Source organism: Danio aesculapii, chromosome 16 (genome assembly GCF_903798145.1).
Source record: "Danio aesculapii chromosome 16, fDanAes4.1, whole genome shotgun sequence".
In the NCBI taxonomy this organism is placed as follows: domain Eukaryota; kingdom Metazoa; phylum Chordata; class Actinopteri; order Cypriniformes; family Danionidae; genus Danio; species Danio aesculapii.
Genome location: NC_079450.1, coordinates 33,066,162 through 33,089,478, shown reverse-complemented (window position 1 = coordinate 33,089,478; position 23,317 = coordinate 33,066,162). Strand labels below are relative to the sequence as shown.

Below are 23,317 nucleotides of genomic sequence, written 5' to 3'. Positions count from 1 at the left end.
GCGTTCTGTCCGTGCTGTGTTTACACTGTAAGATGGATCGGTGACAGGGGGTTCACACTGCATGACTTTACAATAGGAAGAATCGCCGACAACTTTGTCTCTGTCCGCAAACTACGTCTCATAACCAAACATGCGAGAAGTGACATGGAAACAACAGGAGGCTACGTAGTTTATATTTTGCTATTAACAACATAATGAGAAAGAAGCCTTTAGTGGGGTAGAAAATGTACTTATTTTGCTCGTCTGGCTTTTGAAGGGAATTCACAATTTCTCCTCAACTATTTTGACTCAGTTAAGATATTGCTCAGATGACACGTCAAACAGACACGGGTGCTCCTGACAAATTTACACTAGTTTTTCCTTCCATTTCTTTGGTCCAAACAGACAGAAAATAAGCCCTTTTAACTTCTTCCTCATCCTGGCCTGCAGATACCCATACTAGTGGACGCTGCTCTCTCATTGGCTGTAGGTGATCGCCAATGTTATTTTCAATCAGAATACATTTCACACAGCATGATTTAAATCGCTGACAGCTCCAGATATTTAGCATGCCAACTATCTGACGGGTGTCGGCGACTCTTCGGCGATTCTCTCAGATGGCGCCTTTGATAGTTCAAATGGCATGATTGTTACTCGCATGATTGAGCACCAATTTGCCTGTGATTTCAGGCATTTGTCTGCGATTTCTCAAAACCTGTCGGCAATTAAAAATCTGGGCTAAATCATGCAGTCTGAACTCTGCATGAGTCTCAGTATACAAGAACTTTAAACTCATGCACATTTGGCGGAACTTTGTTTAGTTGCAGCAGTTTTGTTTTGTGCAGAAACATGGTGTTGAGAAGCCTTTACGATTAATTAACTGTGACGAATTAAAGCGCGGTTAATAGGGAAATCAGTTAATCGTTGCATCCCTACTTATTTCTCTGATATCTTACTGTACAATAAAAAAAACATTTCATATTAATACTACTACTATTACTACTAAAAATAATAACAAGAATAACAACAACAGTAAATATTTAATTTAGGTTTCATACTGAATCATAGTTTTTTTATTGGTTATCATCGGCTATTGTTTTTTAATATGGGAAAAGCCTTTATACAGAGCTTGACATTAACTTTTTTGATCACCAGCCACTGTGGCTAGTATATTTCCAACATTACTAGCCACTTGCCATTTTCACTAGCCACACTTTTGTTGTTGGGAAAATATATTTTATATGCATAAATATATATGATATATGCTAAAGTTACTTGATTTAGATCTTGTGTTATGCCCACATGCCTCCTCATGCGTTTCACTTTTTGTGTGTCGTGTATGAGCTTGTTCAATACGCATGAGCAAATGGGTTGTGACTTCATAGTGTCGTATTGTAATTAGTTTTTATTTCACAAGGCTTTTCAGAACTCAAAATTAAGGATTTACCAAATTTATCTCTGACCACTCCAAACATAAATAAATAATTATTTCTTAGCCACAAATTTTAAAGGTCAAAACAAGCAAAATATAGCTGCTTACTATTATTTTTGATTTAACATAACATTTCATTAAACAAACAAACAAACAAACAAACAAACAAACAAACAAACAAACAATTGAATTTAAAAAAATAACTATTGTCATGTATCAGTAATCTGTCCTGGCTAAATGTACACAAATGGAAAGGTAATCTGTTAACCTCCCATTAAAGCAATGTTATTGTAAAAAATGATAATTAAACCATATTAACATATGCAAATTATATAAAACTATAAGCAAATTAAAGCAGGTAAAAAAAAAAGCATACTGTGTGATAATGAAAGGGTGAACACGCACACACGGTTAACGTTAGCTCGTTAGGCTCATTAATAAACTGTTTAAAGAATAGTTAATGCGAAAGCAACCGGTGCTGCTTTTAAATAAAGACAAATCTGGAGCTCTTGAGAGCAGAAAGACTGTGGGTGCTAGTGTATTTGAAAGAGAACCAATAACACCAGTTGCGTTTCTAGGCACGGTTGCTTCACGCAAGGAAACCGGAGTGCACATGCGTTTTAAACAGTCGTGCACATCACATCAGCTGTTAGCCCGGAAGATCATCCTCTCGTTTGGCATTCACCTGCTTTCTTTTGCTTGCGCTAACACAATTATTTTTGTCAGTTATACTGCTTCTCGATTCTAAGATTGCATATGCACGCATATTTAAGAATTATTTTTAACCAGTCATAATGGCTAGTGGGGGTGTCTGTCTAATCTGCCACACCTGAAATCTACCTGCATTTGGCAGATTGGCGGGTGTTAATTTCAAGCCCTGCCTATATGTTATATTGGTGCATCCCTAAATACAAACAAAAACAATACAAACAAATAAAAAAAATAGTAAAAACCTTCACTTACAAAACACACACACTCTAAATTCCACATCTCTCTGTTCACACACACATACATACACACATACTTGTATTTCACTTTCAGCGAGAATCGGATAATTACGCATGAAAATAGTTTATCGAGCAGCTGCTACTGTCAATATTGAGAAGCAAATGTGTGTAACGTCCGTTAACAAACACAAGAGCAAACACACAGGCGAACGTGGAGAAAAGGGAGGAAACCACGAGGGTTCCAGAGGATTCTATTATAAGGTTTTGTGGTTACACAGCAGGGCTGATGCCATTATAACGCCTCCCATCTTTCCCGCTGCCTTTCTGCAACATTTAAATGTAGAATGTGTAACATTTTGCAAACAGGACTAGCAAATAATGTGGTTAAGATAGTGAATGTCCAGCAGCCCTAAGACAACAACACTTTTTTGCCACTTCATGTGTGCGCACAATGCACATACTTAAATACACATGCAGATTAAAAAACCATGTGAAAACTGAAGGAAGGTAATGGCTGTGAGAGTGAGAAAGTGAGCATTTCTCTCTTGTGTTTTTTTCTGTCACACTCTGTGAGAAAGCAACATGAATTTTTCATCAGAGGAGGGGCTTTTAACCGGACGTGTGCGAGAGAGTATGTTCGCGCACATGTGCATTAGGATGTGGGGAGAATGTATGACTAAATCACTCCTAAGGGACGCTGTGGATGTACATACACTGGATATTTGAGCGAATATGAGAGGAAGTGTCAGCGAGAGTGGATGTGCTTGTGTGTGTGTGCATGTGTTACCTGGTAACCTGAGTTCTGGTGTTGAAGTCCAGTGCTCTCATTGACTGCAGCACCTCCACGCAGCCCATATACTGCAGTAAAGACAAAGAAGACAGACCTTCAGTCAAAGCACTTCCTATTCTGGCCGTCTGACTACTATTCAGAGCACAGAATGCAGTTTAGTGTTGTGCAGTTGCCTGGTGTCAAGATTATAGAGTTTGCCAGGCAGCTGTAGTGTATGTGGTTAAGTGTGCGTGTGTGTGCATTTTATGAGAACTGATGCTCTAATTACGATGGACTAATCAAATAAAGCAGTTCTGAATGCAGTTCCTGTCCATAGACTCAGATTCTTCTGAAAATGCCTCACATTAAAGAAAACACAATCCATTAAGCACAACAAATGGACTGTTTTACTGAGAGAATTGAAAAGTAACAGAGCTCCAAGCTATTTACCAAGCTCTAGGACAACACTAGGGCTACAATTCTTACAAATATTTTGTTAAACTATATTATTTTTTGTATCTTTATAGGTGTTGCTTTTATATGCAAATATCAATGCCAGGATGTTAAGGTGTTCTAGGTTGATTCTGTTTTATTTGAAGAGACATTTATTTGTAGTAAAAACCATGGTGGAGATTATGGGTGTTAAAGTTAATTGTTTCTTTGATGCACCGCAATGCAGACGCGAACAATTCGGTATTGGTTCGGTAATAGTCATAACCGATTATTATGTACTGATGTAATTTATCACATATGCGTTTTATGGCTGTAGCTTACTATGACGAGAGAGGAGATCAGAAGTAATTAAAATGAGTAATGGCTGAACAGCGCCAGAGCCTCATTGACTGATAGAGCCAATCACAGCCTTTTCTGTTGAGCACGTGATTAATCATAGTCGTTTAACAACTCTCTCAACAACGCTCAAAAAGCAAGCAGGATAAACTTTACATTTGTTTATTTGCTGTAAATGCAAAAGAAAAAAATATATTACAAATAATATAGAAATATAATTAGACTGTATTTATAAATGATAGATTTTAATACAACAATTATCATGTTGCTAAGTAAAAGATCAAATTGTTTATGGAAAGCATGGTCAATGCTTATTCGATGGTATGATAATTGTAACCGAACCAAAACCATGAGACCAGCGTACGCTCACACTCCTGGTGGAGATTATTAATTAAAAAATGTTTACCCCTACTTCGTCCTTAGCGATGTAAGGATCTAATGTGGCAATAAGCTTGTAACGGTATCATGCATTTACATCTATGTAAACACAAGAAACCAAAATTAATTTGAGCCTAACGGACACCATAAAACGTTATTTCCCAGCCACTAGACTTTTCCGACAGGCTATTTGAGTGTCATCGAGTGACAGATGTGAAAGTATGTTTCACACTCTGTTTAAACACTACAAACTGAACTACACTGTTCCAATTTACTATAACCTTTTATGTGAAGCTGCTTCGACACAATCTACATTCTATAAGCGCTATACAAATAAAGGTGAATTGAATTGAATTGAATGTTGTAGAACTGCTATACAGGAGTTATTATTATGGATTATAGATATCAAAATTTAGTGTTTTTCTTAATCGTTTAAAAAAACATGGCGGTAAAACACAAATGCTGTTATGAATGTATTGAAATATGCTTATTTGTTGTAAAAATTCTTAGCAATGGCAATAAAATACTAATTTATGCATTTCTTGACTCGGCGTGTGCAGCCATGTTGCCGTTGTAGCTGCTGTATTCTGTGAAATTTTCATACCCCTTGGTTTCGAGTGAGATCCTGGAAAATCTCTGTTTAAGGGGCTATCTAGCACTATGCCTTCAGACTAAAGAGACATGGGACACTCCTACACCTTCACATGAATGTGCAAAACAAGGGATAGGGCTAAGGGAAAGAGCTAAGGGGTAAAATTGGGATTGGGCCTATGTGTACACATTCAGCCCCGCTAACTTGAGTGTACAATTAGTTGTGTTTGATGAGACATGCACTGTTGAGGGGGCTCTAAACCCACTGTTCTTGGGCATTGTTGGGTTATCTAGGATGTTTTGTATGGCTGGGTGGTCCAAGACTCTCTGTGTTTTGTACTTCAGATATAACTGGTCCCTTGTTATATTTGGAAATCTATGAGATTTCTTTGTCTGCTCTACTGTCTACCACTGGAGGATGCCCAATTAATGATACATATCACGCCTATTGCACAGGAAGTATAAAGACGTAATAAAGACAGGACAAACGTTGACTCTGAGTTTAGAAAACCTTATCAGACAATTTAAGGAAGTAGTTTTGAATAAGTAGCCTGAAACTGAACATTTTAAGAGGCTAGGGCATTCTGTGGCTAAAAGGCATTGCTAGCCATTTGTTGTGGTATTCTGGGTGCTTGCTATGTGCTAACACATGCAACACTTGCTGAAAGCATGTTTCAACACAATGCTAGAGTAATTAAACATAATGCTAGTACACTTTGCCATATTGCGAACATGTCTTAGGCTATTTTGGCTTTGCTAAAGATGGATAGAACTATAGAACGAGGGGTTTCATTAACATTTTACGATGTATTTGTGTTTTCAATCATCTCAGGGGATCATTCTCAACCACCACCAATGTGTAGCATCCACCTGGGATGATGCAATGGTGCAAGTGGGCTCACCACACAATAGCTATACAGAGAGGAGAGAGTTATAGAGTCAGTTCACTGGAGGGAATTATTAGGCTGAGGCCATGATTAATAAGCGCCAATGGAGGGATTTTGGCCATCCTTTACTCTCTACAAGGAGTTTTAATGACCTCAGAGGGTCAGGACCTTGATTTGAACCAAAGAATAGTGCTACTTACAATACAGTGTCCCCGTCATTCAATGGCAATAAAACCCTCATAGAGCAGGCTTACTGGCCACAGTATCAACAGTCTTTTTAGCAGCAATCTAGTACTTTCAGGGGATCTCCCATCCAGGTGCTGACCAAGGGCAACCCAGCTTAACTTTATGGGCAACCTGTTCTTGGATATAGCTTTACTTTGTTCAATTATTTGCACATTTTATAAAGCGGCTTTGGAATGATACTTGTGAAAAGCTCTATACAAAAACATGAACTGAATTGAATCTTACCCTGACAGTGTAGGAGACTCCGCTGGTGCTGACCACAATGTCCGAGTGCAGCCAGCCTCGGGTGGGTTTGTTGACGAAGGAGCCATGCCGTGTCCACTCATCTCCGCCGAGCTGGCCTCCTTCCACACGGGCCCTCCGTGAGGCCCCGCCCAGCCGGTTCATATCCTGTGGGGGACGAGGAGGAGGAGATGGGGCTGTTAGAGAAAGGAGAGGAAGAAGACGAGGAGGAGAAGAGTTGGCGACGGCAGTTCCTGTGTCTTCCGAGGACTCTCCCAATCCTCCCTGGCCACCAGGCACATTTGCCGGCCTACTGGAGGCCTTTAAGCCTGGGAGCAGAGTGGAAGACACACCCAGCCTCAGGGCTCCCATCCTGGGGAAGAAGGAGCATAGGGTGGTGGGGCTGTTCTCAGCCTGCCGTGGTGAAGAAGGTGGGAGAATAGGGGTGAGGGAGGAGGAGGAGAGAGAAGGAGGGATGCCAGGAGGGGTGAGAGGGGTTAGAGGAGCTGAAGAAGGAAGGGAAGGATTGGACGCCGTCTCGTCTGTTGAGCTGAAGGAGTCACTCCTAAAAGGCGTGTATTTAGTTTTGGGGACAAGCTCCATGATGTCTAAGACGTCTCAGTGTCCACTAAACGTCCTTAAATGTCTCTCCACGTCGCTCTGTCGCAATCGATAACTTGTCTTTCCTTGTCTTTTATAGTCCTCTTTTTCTCTGCATCTACTGATTCCTTCATCATCACGCCAGACAGAGGACTGTGTGCTGACTGTTCAGTCCGGAAAGTATCAAAAACAGGATGTAAAAAGAGACAGATGCAAAAAAGTAATCAAGTTCTGCTGTTGTCATACACAGCCTGTAGAAGGTTTTGCATCAGATCTTAAGTCTGCATAGAGCTTCTCAGGACACCATGAATCACTAAATATAGTACGATTGTCTTGAAGTTATTGGTATATTTATATTTAAGTGCTCTAGATGCAATCCATCTAGGTAGACGTGTGAAGGAGAGTACTGTTGTGTTTTGTATGCATGCAAGTGTGTTTATGTGTGTGTTCATTTGTCTTTGCATGTGTAGGGCTCCAATCTACTATCTCTTGTCTGACAGAGTCCCATAAAAAGCCTATTAGCTGCAGCTGAGACTTTGAGAGAAAAGGCTTCCGTCAGACAGACGGATCGATAGAGTGAGAGAGGAAGAGAGCGGGAATAGATGGATGGAAAATGCTAAAGTACTGATCCAGAGAATGAGCATCATTTAATGATGATTCAAACGGCTTCATTCAATGATGACTTGACCAGCGTAGATCAACATAATTTAGAGATTTAGTTTAGTCCAGGTGTTAAAAAGATGTACACCAGGGATCTTCAATGGGGGTGCATAACGACTTGTGATGCCTTCTCATGAAACTGCATACTAATAATCTCTGCATATTAATAATTATGATTTTAATGGGTTTAGTAATCAAAGTTTATTAACATTTCAACACAGCTATTTCTAAATATGCTTAAATTCAACATTTAATTTCATGCAACATCTAAAAAGGAAGTCTGGAACCATCTGAAGACCCCTGATGTACACAACCTAGTACCTAGAATACAATACGTCAGAGTACATGCAGGCTTATTCATACTGTAAGTCTAAATCTGCCACCTCACTTCCTGTCGCATATCTGCGAGCGCTTAGTGCTGACACATCCCCATGTTTTCCCGTCACTCTCTGTCCCTCCTCCTCCAGATGATTTTATGACCCCTGTCGCCAAGCCGAGCTCTATCCCTTTCCTTCTCCTCCTCTTCCTCACGTCTTTTCCAAATCACTTCTGGCTGCGCTGCTTTGGCACCCTCTGTGCTCGTCCCTTTGAGTTTATCCTCCTCTCTATCCTTCCTCTCCTGGAATCCCTCCCTCAGCCTCCACACAGTGTATCCCACAGCGTTCCTCCTCTCCTCCTCCAGCTTCTGTCTCTCCAGCTCTCTCTCCCTCTCTAGCACACTGGCTCTCTTCTTCCAAATAATCTCTCGCTCCCCCGCGCCCCCTCCCACGTCTTCTTTCCCGTTCTCCAGGCTGTCCTGTTACTCCAATTTGCCTATTTAAAAAAAAACACCTGAGCCTCTTACGATTTTCTAATTAGCGTATTAATTCAACAAACTCAGGAGAACAACACAATTTTGCTTATACACACATCTTAATAATTAAACCTGACGAATAACAGTTCATAGAAATGTGATTTAGAAAAAGTCAAACTAGTCTCGGAAAGCCCTGAAACAGTTAAGTCAAAGGTAAATATGGCTGTATAGAAGATAACATGGGTTTGAGCACCATTTAGAGAACCACTGATTGTTTGGTGTGATCTGTGAAGAAGTTAAAGTGTGACAATCCAGCTGCAAGGGAACTATGATGTTCCTTAACAAAATCAATAACTAACAAGCACGTTCCAGCACTGTCACACTGACGATAATGAGACCCGATTGGCCAAATCTGAAGTACCGCCTCCAGAGATCTGCTCATTAGACTCTAACTACAAAATCAATCAGTTGCTCATTAGCCTAAATGACACCTCAAATGTGACGGTTTGTCTCAAATCAGACAGCGTTGGATTGAGCAGCTCTTTATAGATCCGTTTCCTGAGTGAAAACCTACCCTCTAAATGTTACCAAAGTCAAACACCGTATTTAACCACACCAGTGCACTTTAAAACCTCTAGTAGATATGCAACAGTCTTGTAACCTGTAACAGTTCTCAGCGAAAGTTTCTCTAAACCTCACAAATGATTATCATTTATAGACTTTTAAGAGTTACCACTGTTGCTATGCAAACCAGTTTGTAGCCAAGTCCAAGCCAAATCCAGTGATGTTCTATTTACAGTAGTTTTCACTTAACATATTTTACATAAGCCACAAAAACAGCCATCTTTGTTCAGATAGTGACTTGTTTTTTCTTTAGCACCAGTGAGATCCCACAATGAAGCCTCGGGGCTCGCTTCATGTGTGTATTACCATATGCAAGACATTCCAACTTGTTCCAATAGATGTGACAGAGGGATTTATGTACACTGCATTGCATCACAAAAACATCACGTTAGCTGTGCTACTGGACCATTCTTACAAAGAAACTCCAAGTTGAAGACCTGAAAAAGAACCTGTCTGACCTAGCTTCCAAACTGCAATAAGTTACAGAACTGCACTGCAAGATCGTAAATTACATCACAACAAAATCAAATCAGACCTGCTGCACTGTATCCAAACCGCTTTGCTCTTTTTGTCATTGTGCACTTGAGAGGAAGTGTTTCTGCTGTACAACCAAGAAGTTCCTTGTGTCATGAACTTTACCGTCAACACAACATGTCACAGAAATAGCACAGTGTTTAAGAGAACCTGTACAGAGAAGTAGAAAGTCCAAAGACGCTGACTATAAAAAATGCATCCAAATAAAATTAGAAACAGTTCAACACTGTGGTGACCTAGCTTGGGTGTAGCACCTGTTGGTTGGGTGTATGGCAAAATCCCTGTTTTGATATGACGAGTTGCTGCAGAATCTAGTAAACATGAGTGAACAAGTTGCCAAATCAACACTGGCTGCTCTGCACCTGTAGGTCAAGAGGTTCCTGATAATCTAAAGTGAAACAATGCAAGAAACTAGCCACGTAGACTATTGTCAAGATCAAGTGCAGGCAACAGGCTAGCCTCCGTGTCTTTATGATTGTTCGCCAACCTTAGTGTTCTAAAGGTAAATCAGATGTTGAATTAGTGCAGTCGAGCTCCAGCACAGATGGTAAAACCTGAGTTTCACTACACCAATATATTTCAATAGAAACATCACAAAATGCCAATGTTGGATACGGCAACTGAGAACTTGAGATCGACTAAATGATCAAAAAGGTTCAGAGCGAGCACCTTGAACCCTCGTAAGGTCTAAAGGCACGACTCTTTGCTAATACTGAAGAGATTAAACTTAAAGTCCGGTTTAAAGCATAACTTGGGACGCTGCAAAACACTAGCGCTGAAGTTGCAAAAGACACAGCGTGAGTACTTAACATGCCAATGAAACTGTTGCCATGGTAACAGACTGAGGAAAAAGCGTGCGAGACAGAGTCATGAGAGAACCCAAAGTTTCGCCAACACAAAACCTGTCGGCTCTCCCGTCCAATCTAGAAAGCTCAGAGCTACCAAGAGTCAGCGTTTTGCACTGATAACTGGCACCGGACGGGAAAGTTCAACTGCTGCTTCCACCAATATACCACAACGGTGATTAGTGTTGACATCTGAAAACAGAATAAACCAGACACACATCAGAACGCATGCCCAGTTGTGGCCCAGATCCAATGAGGAAATCAAATATTGCTCAAGACTACACACGCTTAAGACTCACACACACTCCCGTTACAGACAGAAGAACAAGCGAACACCAAAAAGTTGTCCTGATTTCTATGAAATCTCTATGAAAGCACCTGTTTATACACTACAAATCAAGAAATCGAAAAGTTTTGCATAAAAAAACCTGATCTTTGTCTGCATAACTCTTAAGTAACAACACTGATTCAATAAGACATCACTATGTACATCAGAAATACAAGAGTTTGAAAGTTGCGGTTCAAAAAAGGAGAAGAAGCTTTAAAGAGCTTTTTTAGTCCTCACGATGTAGTTGTTGCAGAAAGTAAGAGCGATATTTCATCCACTAAGTCCTTGGATTAAAAAAAAAAGAGCACAAGAGAGCCACATCTGAGGTAAAACCGTATGACCTCCATGTTCAAATCATAATCACATTAATATTTAAACAGTGCCAGACAATCCTCCTCTTTCTCCCTCACTTGCTTGCTTTCTGGCTCAGTCCCCTCCCTTAAAAAGACAAAAACGCGCTCTTTTTCTTTTATCCGTTTCTTCTGTCCTCTTAAAACAAACAAACACACAAAGTCACGCCAGCTCCCCTCGTTCAGCGTCAGTTTTGTCCAGGCGTGATGAACGGCACAGCGGTCTTTTGTCCTCTCCTTCCCCCACAGTCTCTCATCCTCTCCTCTCTCCACCTCCGTCTGTTAGTGAGGAGCGATGCAGCCGACTGTCCTCTATTCTCCTCTCCTCCCTGTCTGGTCTACCGCTCTCTCTCTCTCTCTCATACACACATTGATGCTAGTGCAGATTCCCTTTGCACTCCTGCCCCCTCCTTCCCTTCTGCTCTCTCTCTCCTTGCAGCATCATTCATTTATGCATTTATGAGAGTGTGCATGTGTGCACAAGCAGTTGAGCACCTCACTCTCTCTTTCTAATGCACACAATTATGATGGAGGCAGAGAAAAAGAGAGAGTAAGCGCATCCACGGATGAAGGGAAAAGCGGATGAGGAGCATGAAGTCTGTCCTCAATGGCCCTCCCATGGTAACTTAAAAGCAAGTGAGTTGGAGGCTAGTCACTTCTTGGTATTCGATAATCCTCCACATAAATCCTACTTTTCCCATCTTTCTGACACTTTCAAAGGGATGGTTCACCTTGAAATCCCGTCATTATTTTTGCTCCCTGAAACCCTCTAGAAAGAAACACTTCACTTTTTTTTTTTTTTTACAAAATAGGCTCATTTTGTTACTCTCCTACAGTTAAACAGTTGAGTTTGACCTTTTTTTAATCCATTCAGCCAATCCCCGGGTCTGGCAGGGGCACTTTTAGCTTAGCTTAGCTTAGCATAAATTATTGAATCAGATTAGACCATTAGCATCTCGCTCAAAAAAAAAAAAAAAAAAAAAAAAAAATCAACAAAAAGTTTTGATAATTTTACAATTTAAAGTGTGCTTGTTCAGTAGCTACATAATGTACTAAGAACAAAGGAAAATCAAGTTGCTATTTTTTAGGCTGAAGTGCGATTTCAAATCGCAAAGGCTGCAATAATTTCAATTATTACTATGAGGAAGGCGAAGCGAGCGCGAGTAATTAAAATGATCCCACTAACGCTACTTAAAAAGTAGACAACTGTTACAGCAGAACCCACGAGCCCTGGGTATTTATACTACTGTAGTTAATACTGTAGTTATTTTTTTAATTTGTGAGGACAACTGACAACCTTGAATGGTATTTAATAAACAGAAGCCGAATAAACAGAATAGTATAGTGTACCTTGTAATTATGCTTGGTTTTTCTTTGGTGCTGTTAAAACCACCACATCAAGCCTGCAGCTTTTTTTATAAAATTATAGTAAATCGCATTTTAAAATCGCAATTTTGATCAGATAAATCGCAATTCGATTTTTTCTCCAAATTGTGCAGCCCTACCAGCTAAGTAACCAAGTAAAAGGGCTGCATAATTTTATTGCACCTGCTGCAGTCAATGATCAATGATTTATGCTAAGCTAAGCTAAGCTAAATGTGCTCCTGCCAGAGCCAAACTGAATGGGTTAAACCATGGTAAAGTCCACTGCTTAAACTCTAGGTGACTTTTTAAAATTCCCCTATTGCCAAAAAAAGTAGATTGTTCCTTTTAAGCCTGAACGACTTCTTGTGGGGAACACAGAGGAAGAATTGGAGAAAAATTGTCCATTCAACAAAAGTCAATGAGCTTCATTCATTAATTTTCCTTCGGCTTAGTCCCTTTATTAATCAGGGGTGGCCACAGCGGAACAAACCGCCAACTTATCGAGCATAGGTTTTACACAGCGGATGCCCGTCCTATTACTGGGAAACACCCATGCACTCTTATTCACCCACATACACTACGGACAATTTAGCTTACCCAATTCACCTATAGCCCATGTCTTCACCAGGGCACCCGGAGGAAACCCACACCAACATAGGGAGAACATGCAAACTCCACACAGAAATGCCAACTGACTAAGTCAAGGCTTGCACCAGTGACCTTCTTGCTGTGAGGCGACAGCGCTACCCACTGCGCTACCCAATTGGCTTCAAAACAAAACAAAATCAGGACCCGTTTGGAGACATTCTTCTGAGGCTGAGTGAATAAAGACAAAATCATCATTTTTGGCTAAACCATCTTCACCCATATAAACCAATGCCAAGCAAAAGCAAAACACATGTCATTTGGTTCCCCTTCAAGGTTATCTCCGCGTACACGCTTGCACGTCCAGTCCAACCATGCAATAAGTGTCTCATTGACGTGTCTGAATAACTAGAGAGAGAGCTAATCTGTGAATTAGCCAAGTGACCTGAATTCAGGGTTATGGGGAAGAATAGTTTGAACTACAATTCCCAGAATGCACTCTGTCCGTATTCTTATTCTCGAATGACACGAGGGACTGCAAATGCTGCAAAGGTGCATTGATTCGAATTTTTTCTTCGCCTGTCACATTTCTGTGCTGAAATGTCCATCAGAAATGTCTGGAGGGAGGGAATATTCAAGCTTAAACACGGTTGCATCATGGTCCTTGGCTCCAGGGCATGGGCATGTCTGGCAAGCACACACACATACACACACACTCTCAGAGCAGACAGATGGAGGGGGAGGGAGAGAAAGAGAGAGTATGCAAAACATACATCCAGAAAAAAGAAACGCAGCTAGAAAAATCACATGACACGCATTTACGCAGCCAAACATTTTTGGGACACATAAACGCAGAGTAAACAAACACATGATCATTGCAAGGAGACAACACATTCAATTACACTTTTCAATTGGTAAGGCGACAGACAAACAAACACAGCAGGGCTCAATAATAAGGATGACAAGAGTGTTTTGTGCAAAGTGACAGAACTGTCACTCACTCCTTTGAACCAAAGCATTTAACATTTATAGAGGATGCGCATGATTTAGGATTTGACAATTGTGCTGGTGTAAATATGTCACCAGTTCTAAGTCATTTAAAAACCTTACACATGAGGGTTTGATTAAATAGCAAGAAATGCTGGTGGAACAATTTCAGTCAAAAATTGGTTATTTATAAGATTTTTTGTTGGTAACTAAACAGTAAAACAGTAAATGCTACAGTAAATCTGTAATCTGGTTGACAGTATTAGGTCCTTAATATATACAGTGAATAACTGTAAATTGATTTTTCCAGAATTCCCTGTAAGACACTTTAATTTTTAAGTTTATTTTATTTTACATTACTGTGGTTCTTCTTAGTTTGTTTACATTTCTCATCAGTGTTGTACATGAGCAATATCACACGAGTAGCAGTGCGATATGGCTGTATATCATCACTGGTGCTCCCACCAGTGACGATATTCAGCCATATCACACTGCTACGAGTGTGATATTGTGTTTATACAACAGTTCAACGGCATAATTGTGTATATAAAAAAAGAAAATCAAACACGGAGAGTCTAAAAATCCTTTAGTATGAGGAACTGCTTTCTTCTGCCATTCATTCACATCTGCAGCTGACGTCAGAACAGCAGAAACCGTTGCTTTGATTCTCTAGCGTAATGTCTAAAGTGATGACAAAACAGGTGATTTTGCTGTTTATGAGTCATTTTTAGTCTACAGAGATTTTCCAGTATTTCTCTGTTGCAATCGGGAGATCACAATAATTAACACCAAAAAAGCCAAAGCAATGCAAACACTACCAGAAACGTCTAAACACATGCGGGCATTTCTTCTTTCTTTCTGTTTACTGAACTAGTCTGTAGTAACAAAAACAGCAGACTCATTAGAAACAAACAGATGGCCAACCAAATAGGAACAACTTTTATAATGATTAGATTTTTAGTTAATATTATACGGTCTTGTCACCATCTTGTGAATGGAGAACGTCAACCATCTTTGCTCTATTCAATGATGAGCAAAGGCTGATGGATACCATAAATATTTAAAATAGGCACTATTCTTCTAAATAAACTGCATAGTTGTTATCTATACAACTACATTCTTGCCTAAAAAACCTCAAAAGTACATTATGTTGTCCAACAGCTGCAATATTTCATCACCTTAAAATTATAAGGTTCTATCTGACCTTTTCGTCAAAATTGAGTTATTGACATTCTTATTAAATGACAACTTATTTATATTATGGGATGTTTTTTTATAAGTTGTTTAAGACTATTTATTTATTTTAAAAAACAAATGTTACACACATACTGTTTGCTTTATGGAATGCAATATCTTTGAAGCTCAATATCTCAAAATCATTTAAAACACAGATGGAACCTTATAATTCCAAGGTGACGATTTGTCAAACTGTAGTGAGTTTATTGATATGCTGTCTCTCTATGTGGGCGGAGTAATACACAAGAGTGAAGAGGCTGTACGAGTTCTGATAATGCAGTATATTGCACTGCTATCAGCCAATCAGATTCGAGAACCAGATAGAACTGTTGTATAAAGTTTTATATCACATCTAATGTTGATAAATGATGTGTATTGCACTACTTTAGTTTCATGTCTGTAACCATGAGGGTGTTCAGTAGCTGTGTGAATGATACAGGAAGTCTTATATATATATTAGTATTTTTCTTGGCTTGCTGAGAAGCTGTGATGAGCATTGGTGCCTCACATGACTTTCACATTCACACATGCTTTGGCTGTGTTTTTTTCTGTATAAGAAAGATACAATATAGACTAGAGTAATACAATGTAACAAAAATAATTTATCATGAAATTAAATTTTTTATAGTATCTACTGTATTTTTACTGTATTTTACAAATAGTTTACAGTACAATTTAAGGATGGCGTAAAATATAAACTTTTTAGGTTAAAAAAAATTATTTACCATACTGCACATTAGTGGTGTAACGGATCACAAATCTCACAGTTCGGATCACATTAGTTTTTGAGTCACAGATCGGACCATTTTTTCGGATCAGAAAAAAGGGAGGAGACAAATGTCATTTGCTTTCCATTTGTACAAAAATATTACTGAAAAAACCATTGGTTTCAACAAACAAAACTTAGAACTTGTAGTTTTAATAAAAATCAAAATCAAAAAAGAACCAGCTGGAAAAAAGAAAATATTCAATACGAAAAATGATCTTTGCTACTGTTACTAATAGTGCTAAATATAGAAATCAAACATCCTGTACATTTTTATTTTCAATAATGATTTAACAATTCACACATAAAACTTCATGTTTCATTATAGGTGTATCATTTTTGAAAACTTATTCAGTGACATATTTTTGATGGTTGTGTGTCGCCACCCACTGGTTACACAATGTAATTGCTACAAAATTCACCAGCGTCAAGTTCAATTAAACGGTGATTTTTTTAAAATGGCACAGGAGGTGATCTCTCTGCAATTGTTATCAATGTTGGATTAACCTAAAAGCTCAAAAAAGTTATTAATAGGTGGGTCACGTGCATTCCGACTGTGGGATGTGACCCATACGGATCCATACGTTACACCCCTAATTTTTACTGCATTTCACGATTTTGCTTACAGTACAATTTAAGCATGATGTAAAACGTAAACTATTCAAATAAAAAAATATATTAATTTACCATACTCATTCATTTATTTTAATTTCAGCTTAGTCCCTTTATTAATCAGGAGTCGACACAGCAGAATGAACTGCCAACTTATCCAGCATATGTTTTACACAGCCGATGCCCTTCCAGCCACAACCCAACAATGGGAAACACCCATACACACTTGCATCCACACGCATACACTACGGTCAATTTAGCTTACCCAATTCACCTATAGCGCATGTCTTTGGACTGTGAGGGAAACCGGAGCACCCGGAACCCGGAAACCCATGCGAACACAGGAAGAACATACAAACTCCACACAGAAACGCCAACTGACCCAACTCGAACCAGCGACCTTCTTGCTGTGAGGCGATCGTGCTATCCACTGCACCACCGTGACGCTAATTTACCAAATGTACGTTACAATAGTGATGCCTAAATTCACTTGTAGCAAGTACAATTAATGATTTCAAAAAACAATTGTCAACCATTTAGCTAAAATTTGCAATTTATACATAATTATGGGAAAGACAGAAGTTTTCTAGCAGTTTCCTTCATTTCTGTAGTTTTTTTAAATATTAAAAAGGTATCCATTGTATTCGTTTTTTCCATTGTATTTTAGTGATGAATAATCAACATCATACATTTAATAAAAAAAGCAATACCAATCTCATTGTTGAGCCCTGCAAGAGCTAAATTCAAATGAAACAGTTAAACATGAACACAGTAAATAAACACAACGTGCAACATCAAGACGTTTGATTCATATTGCAAGCTAATAAATGAACTAGTACAAATAAAGACAAAATGATCCAAAAGAGAACCCAAGAGGAGAAACTCCCACAGCAGGTAAGGAAAGACAACAAATCCCAAACTCCCAGCTTTCATTTACAATTCTGATGCCATGACCCGAGATCTCTAACACGTTGAGATAAAGTGAAAAGAAACTCACACCTCTGAAAGAAGAAGAAAAAAAGAGTAAGGGGGAAAACGCATGGGCAAAGTGAAGATCCAGACACCCATCCCATCACCTGGTGCATGTTGGGGGTGAATCCCTAGGCATAGAGGCTGATGGTTCTCATTAACGACAACATGAAGGTGTTTCACCTAGAAAGCCGCACACTAAAGTGCGCGCATCTCTAAGCGGAAGGACAAGAAGTGAGATAACCAAGTCAGACATTATGGTAAATCTAATGACCTACATTTTCAACTCCCTGCAGAAACGTTGTGTATAAAGCACAGTGCGCATGCATGTAAGGAACGCAGTAAAAGATATTCATAGATGTTCTCTTTTGAAACTGTTAGACTAACTATTGCTGCCATGTTACAGGCTCAAGACAGATTAAAAATAAGCACTCAAGACCTAATCAAATCCTATTTTTTAACTCTTAATACAATAATTACCTACAAGAAAAGCTGCAAAAGTGCATTATTCAGCAAAAGGCTTGTAATGTCTAGCAAATCTAGGCACAGCCTTCAAATTAAGGTAATTTAACATAAATATTTAATTTATATCAATTGTAAAGGGTGTATTTCATGTTGGTTTGGTCTCAATCTGAGTAACAGCATGTAATTTAACCCTTCAGGCTTCAACATTGACTTAGACGTAGACGAAATGCGTCAGGCTTTTTTTTTTTTTTTTATCAGCCTCCATGCCTCGGGATATGTACGTGCAGGTGTACATATATTTGGGAACGCTTACCACATACTCCATTGGAAGACACTCTTTTGTGTGTCAGTCTTCCTAGAAAGTGCATGTAAACGCATATTAGCATGTTCACACAAAAATCACATGACACATCAGCAAAGCCACCAATCACAGCGAGTCTTTGATTAGCCCAAGACATTTTGTATGATTCAGTCAAGGATTATGCGGTAGATGTGCTTATCCTTTTAGCACATGGGAGAAAAATATCCTGTGGCAGAATAAGGGATTCAACTGAGGCAATTCGCAAGTAGGGGTGTGTGATCTTATAGGCTATGATAATATCCTAATTGTTTTACCAGTGTGTGAGCTGACTTATGGAGTCGTTTACTTTGTAAAATCTAACTGAGATAACAAAAGCAATTACTATGTAATGAAGAATGAGACTATAATTCTTGTTATCAATGCAAAAAAATACAACTGTTTGAGAAACCAGAAAGCTGAATAAATAAATGTGCAATTGATGTATGGTTTATTAAGGCTAGGACAATATTTTGCAGAGATACAACTATTTGAAATCTGGAAGGGTAAAAAAAAATCTAAATATTGAGAAAATCACATTTAAAGTTGTCTAAATGAAGTGCTTAGCATTGAATATTACTTACTAAAGATTGAGTTATGATATATTTACTTTGGAAAATGTACAAAATATATTCATGGAACATGATCTTTCTTTAAAATTCTAATGATTTTCACCTAATCGCCAAAAATACACCCATGCAACAAAGGAATGGTCCAGATTATAAGACACAATATACAGATAAGCAGGGCTGCACGATTCTGGCTAAAATGAGAATCCCGATTTTTTGGCTTAAAATCAAGATCAAGACTTTCTCACGATACTAAATAAAGGTTAATATTAGTAGGCCATTATTATAGTTATTTCTCAAACATATGGTGAAAAACCAATAATATTAGGCCTATGTGTAGGTCTACTGTTGGCTGAAATGCTACATTTTACAGAATATAGACTTGGAATGGTGGACTTGAACAGACTTTAAATGTGTCCTGGTTGTTAATTCACAAGGATGACATCAGAATACAACTATTTTAAAGTTGAATTGTTATGTTTGAGACATATGCTTGTCATTTGTCATTGACAACACTATTCGACCATTTTATTCACTAATAAAATGAAACCTATGTCATTATCAGATTCTCTCTTGCATTATATTGAACATTATATAGGCTAGTAGTTATACCCAGTAAACATTTATTTGCATGAACAACACTTTGTGTTTGCTATAAAAGAAAAAAGAAAAACATTTTAAATGCTTGTTGTAATCATAACTCTAAAATGCGATATTTGGTTCCACTTTCACTGCCAAGTGTGGCTCATGTCATGACTGTCATCACTTGGAGACAAAAAACAAACAAACATGCATTCGAATCATACTCCCCACGCGACTCTCAAACGATCACTCTGCACAACAAACTGAACATTATTTACAACTTAATTACCCATTATTCACAGCCTATGCAGGTTCTGTTCAATAAAATAGACATCATTGGAAGGCATGCTAACAACCTCTCAGTAGTAAACAAATGTAAACAAATGTAAACAGTGTGTCAGCTCATGTGTGATTTCGTGGATGCGAATACATCATTACATTAAGACAGAGATGACATTTTTTGGGTGAATTATACCTTATAAACACAGTATGTGACATTTTTATTGCAATTTGCAGGTGATCATTTTGCTGAGAAACGTATGTAAAACAATAAAGACTTGTGCTGCCTCCTGACCAAAGAATATATTTGACTGAATCGTAGAAAAGCTGAATTAAGATCTTATGTAGAGTCGAGGCGACATCATGATCTTTTTTCATTTAATTGTGCAGCCCTACTGTTGAGTAATATTGACCAAACAAAAGTCCAGTTTTCCCAATATGATGCCAATCTTCCTGAATAAATCAGTTTTAAAACAAATGATTTGAGTTGATTCACTGAACTATTCATAAAGACAATCACTGGCTGCATCCAAAACTGCTTACTTCCATACTATACAATACGCTAAAATCAGTATGCGAGCCGAGTAGTATGTCCAAATTCACAGAATTAGAAAATCAGTATGCGAGAAGTACCTGGATGACTTACTACTTCCGGCGAGATTCTGAAGTGCGCATGCTGCGCTATGTCATGATGCCCTGCAAGCGAATTCATGAATGGGAGTAAAGCCACGCAACTAACGCAGGTAGGTCACATGACCATGATCATACTTTTCACATCCATACTGTATAGAACGGACTTTTCTACGGCCAAGTAGTACGTTTAAATTCAAATGCAGTACCTACTGAGCAGTAGGTGGTTTCGGACACAGCCACTGACTTTGTTTGTAAATAAATCAGCCATTTTGAATGAATTGCTTGAACAAATGATTAAATGAATCTCTCGTTATAAAAATGTTTCCACCTTCTGTTATTTTTAGTGACACACTTGTTTATTCCATAATAGGCTTAAACTGGCCATGGTACCAGCACAAAAAACATTCTTAGAAAAAATTTAAAACAGTTCAGTTGGCAGTAAGGAACACCTCTGATTATAGTTTGATAATGCACACATGCATGTGCATCCAAGATTAAAACACACCCTAAAAAAAAAAAAAGAAAGGCACATTGAAGAATGTCTGTGGTCATGCTCAGACAAACCATGGAATGAAAGGAATGACCCGGCAGGACGGGTAATGGGTATGTCTGCTGTAGCCTGCAGACTCAACTGGGTGACAGTGGCGCACATGTTCCAGCCTGCTGGAGTTGATCAGAGCAGGTAACATTGTTCAAGCAGACACCCAGAATAGAAGTGTTCCTGTAGTCAGTTACCAATAGCAACTCCTCTGGAACATTTTGTGATACTTTGTTAACAATGCGTTTTTGTATTATTTTTTTTCAGCTCATCACTGATACTTCTCTGCAAAGCACACGGATCTCAAAAGGCACTGTGGGTGCACTTTGAAACCACATTCACACTTTAGCAAAGGTGTGAGCAGAGGATGTAAGGCACAGAGACTCATTTAACCACAGTTACAAGTTAATTGTTTGAATAATTGTACGGATATTAATAAAAACATATTAAAGTGTCACTTTATTTTTAAATGATAATCGTTGGACTCTATAGTAACTTATGCAGGATTAACATCAGAAAGAGTTCTGGTTTGTGGCTACTAATCTAGCTCATATTGCACGCAGCTAATACTAGTAAAGATCTATCCACCCACAGACTAACAAAAAATACTCATCACAGTTTTCTTCTGTCTTACACAACTATTACAGCATATAGTCCTTAACCCCAAGGCAGGCATACTGTGACAAGATTTTAATAACACAGTGTTATGACTGATAAAAGCTAAAATAAAAACTAAGAGCAGGGTTAAGTTACCTTTGCATAATCAAACAAAGGATGTGAAGGTCCTTGCAGCAGTGTGTGTGTGTGTGTGTGTGTGTGTGTATGTTGCTTCAAGAAAGCAATCGATCATTTGTTTTGTGTTTTCATAATAATTTTGAAACATTAGTCATTTATATAGTTTTCATGTTATAGATTATTAGTTAATGTTTTGATTATGTATTATTTTATATAATTTGTATACTTTATTATGACTATTTTCCTATAATAATTACTTTATTATTATTTGCCTTTTTCCTTATTGTTGTACTCTTATGAATTAAGTGGAAACTTGTGTTTGGAAGTAAGAGATAAAAGAATGTCTCTATTTCCAGGTCTGTAATATCACTGTGATGCAGTAATTTTCCATTGCTGTTGCTTCCGGTGTATAAACACTTGCTGGATTGGTTAGACGACTTAGATTATTCAATAAACAATGCTCTATGTTATTTTTTTTGTCTTTTGCTCTTATCATAGACTTGGCCTGTAACTAAATCTACACTGATGTTCCTCAAACTATCATACATCATGTCATCAGAGCTGAAGGGCAAAACAAAAAAACACCTCATAAACTCTAAAAATAATTGCTGCTTGATCAAGATACTTATTCAAAATAAGATGAAACACAATTCTTAAGGTTTTTTTTTGGACAATTTAATTGTTTTATGTTCAATCCACTTAATTGATTTGTGTTGGGACAACATGAAGCTATTGTGTGGAACCCAGCATTTTTTATGGTGTATTAAAGCTAATATAATATTCCTTCACATGTAATAGGGCTGCACAATATATCATTTGATCATCGATATCGCAATGTGTGTGTCCGCATTGCAAAATATGCCACATTAAGTTGTGATTAAGGCTGATTTATACTTCTGTGTTGAATGATCGGCATGACCCACAGTGCCTGCTTTGCGGGAAGTCATGCATTTAAAGTTCTGCTTGCTGTTTGTGTTGCTCTGCAATACCACTTCCAAAACACTAGCTGACAGTAGGATTTTATGTTCCTCTGTCTCGAGATTCTTCACCTGCGTTTTGTTTTTTCTGAACGCTAGCAAGGGCCCCGTTTACATACGCTTTAGTTTTAAAACGGTGTTTTAGAACGAAAACGATCCTTGTCCACACGGTGTTTCAACTAATGTTTCTGAAAAGGTCTCAATCCACACTACACCACTGAAAACACACATCTTGTGACCGCACACACACTCTGGCATAAAACCAAAATGGTCTCTTCAACGTTTTCAAAACTAAAACGTATTAGTGTAAACAGGGTCATTGCTCATTTAGAGGCGGGAACTGGACATGCAACAACTTTAATCATAAGGTAAACACAAAACAACAGTTTCCATCTGGAGCTCCTTCATGGAACTCCACATTTGTAAACACTTGCTCCATCGGGCTGATGGCTCTCAGCACCGCCCATGCTCATCATCGGTACCAAGCCGACCAATCACAGAACTCGTGCTACATGTCGTTGTGATGAGTAGTTACATGAGTAGTGTCAGCTACGGTGAGGGCTATGTGACCATGCATAGGCTGCCCCGGAGCATACGCTTGACGCAGAAGTATAAATTACAGTTTATAAATGACTAGAAACCACTTAATAACTTTATGACTATAGTCTGTTTATTTTATCTACACAATAAATTAAATAAAATGTATTT

At 38.5% G+C, this 23,317-nt stretch overlaps 1 protein-coding gene across 3 annotated transcripts in view; it reads right to left on the bottom strand.

The window, feature by feature from the left end:
- shc1 (SHC (Src homology 2 domain containing) transforming protein 1) overlaps positions 1–23,317 on the bottom strand; it is a 76,985-nt gene that overhangs the window by 28,501 nt on the left and 25,167 nt on the right. The window contains exons 2-4 of one of the 3 annotated variants that reach the window (XM_056475798.1): positions 18,273–18,314; positions 6,244–6,408; positions 3,146–3,216 (exon numbers count right to left, since the gene is read on the bottom strand). In XM_056475798.1, coding sequence (XP_056331773.1) covers positions 3,146–3,216; positions 6,244–6,408; positions 18,273–18,284 — 248 coding nt within the window. In that variant the 5' untranslated portion in view covers positions 18,285–18,314. Of the gene's footprint in view, positions 1–3,145; positions 3,217–6,243; positions 7,005–18,272; positions 18,315–23,317 lie in introns of all 3 variants that reach the window. The other 2 variants (XM_056475796.1, XM_056475799.1) reach the window with 2 other exon arrangements.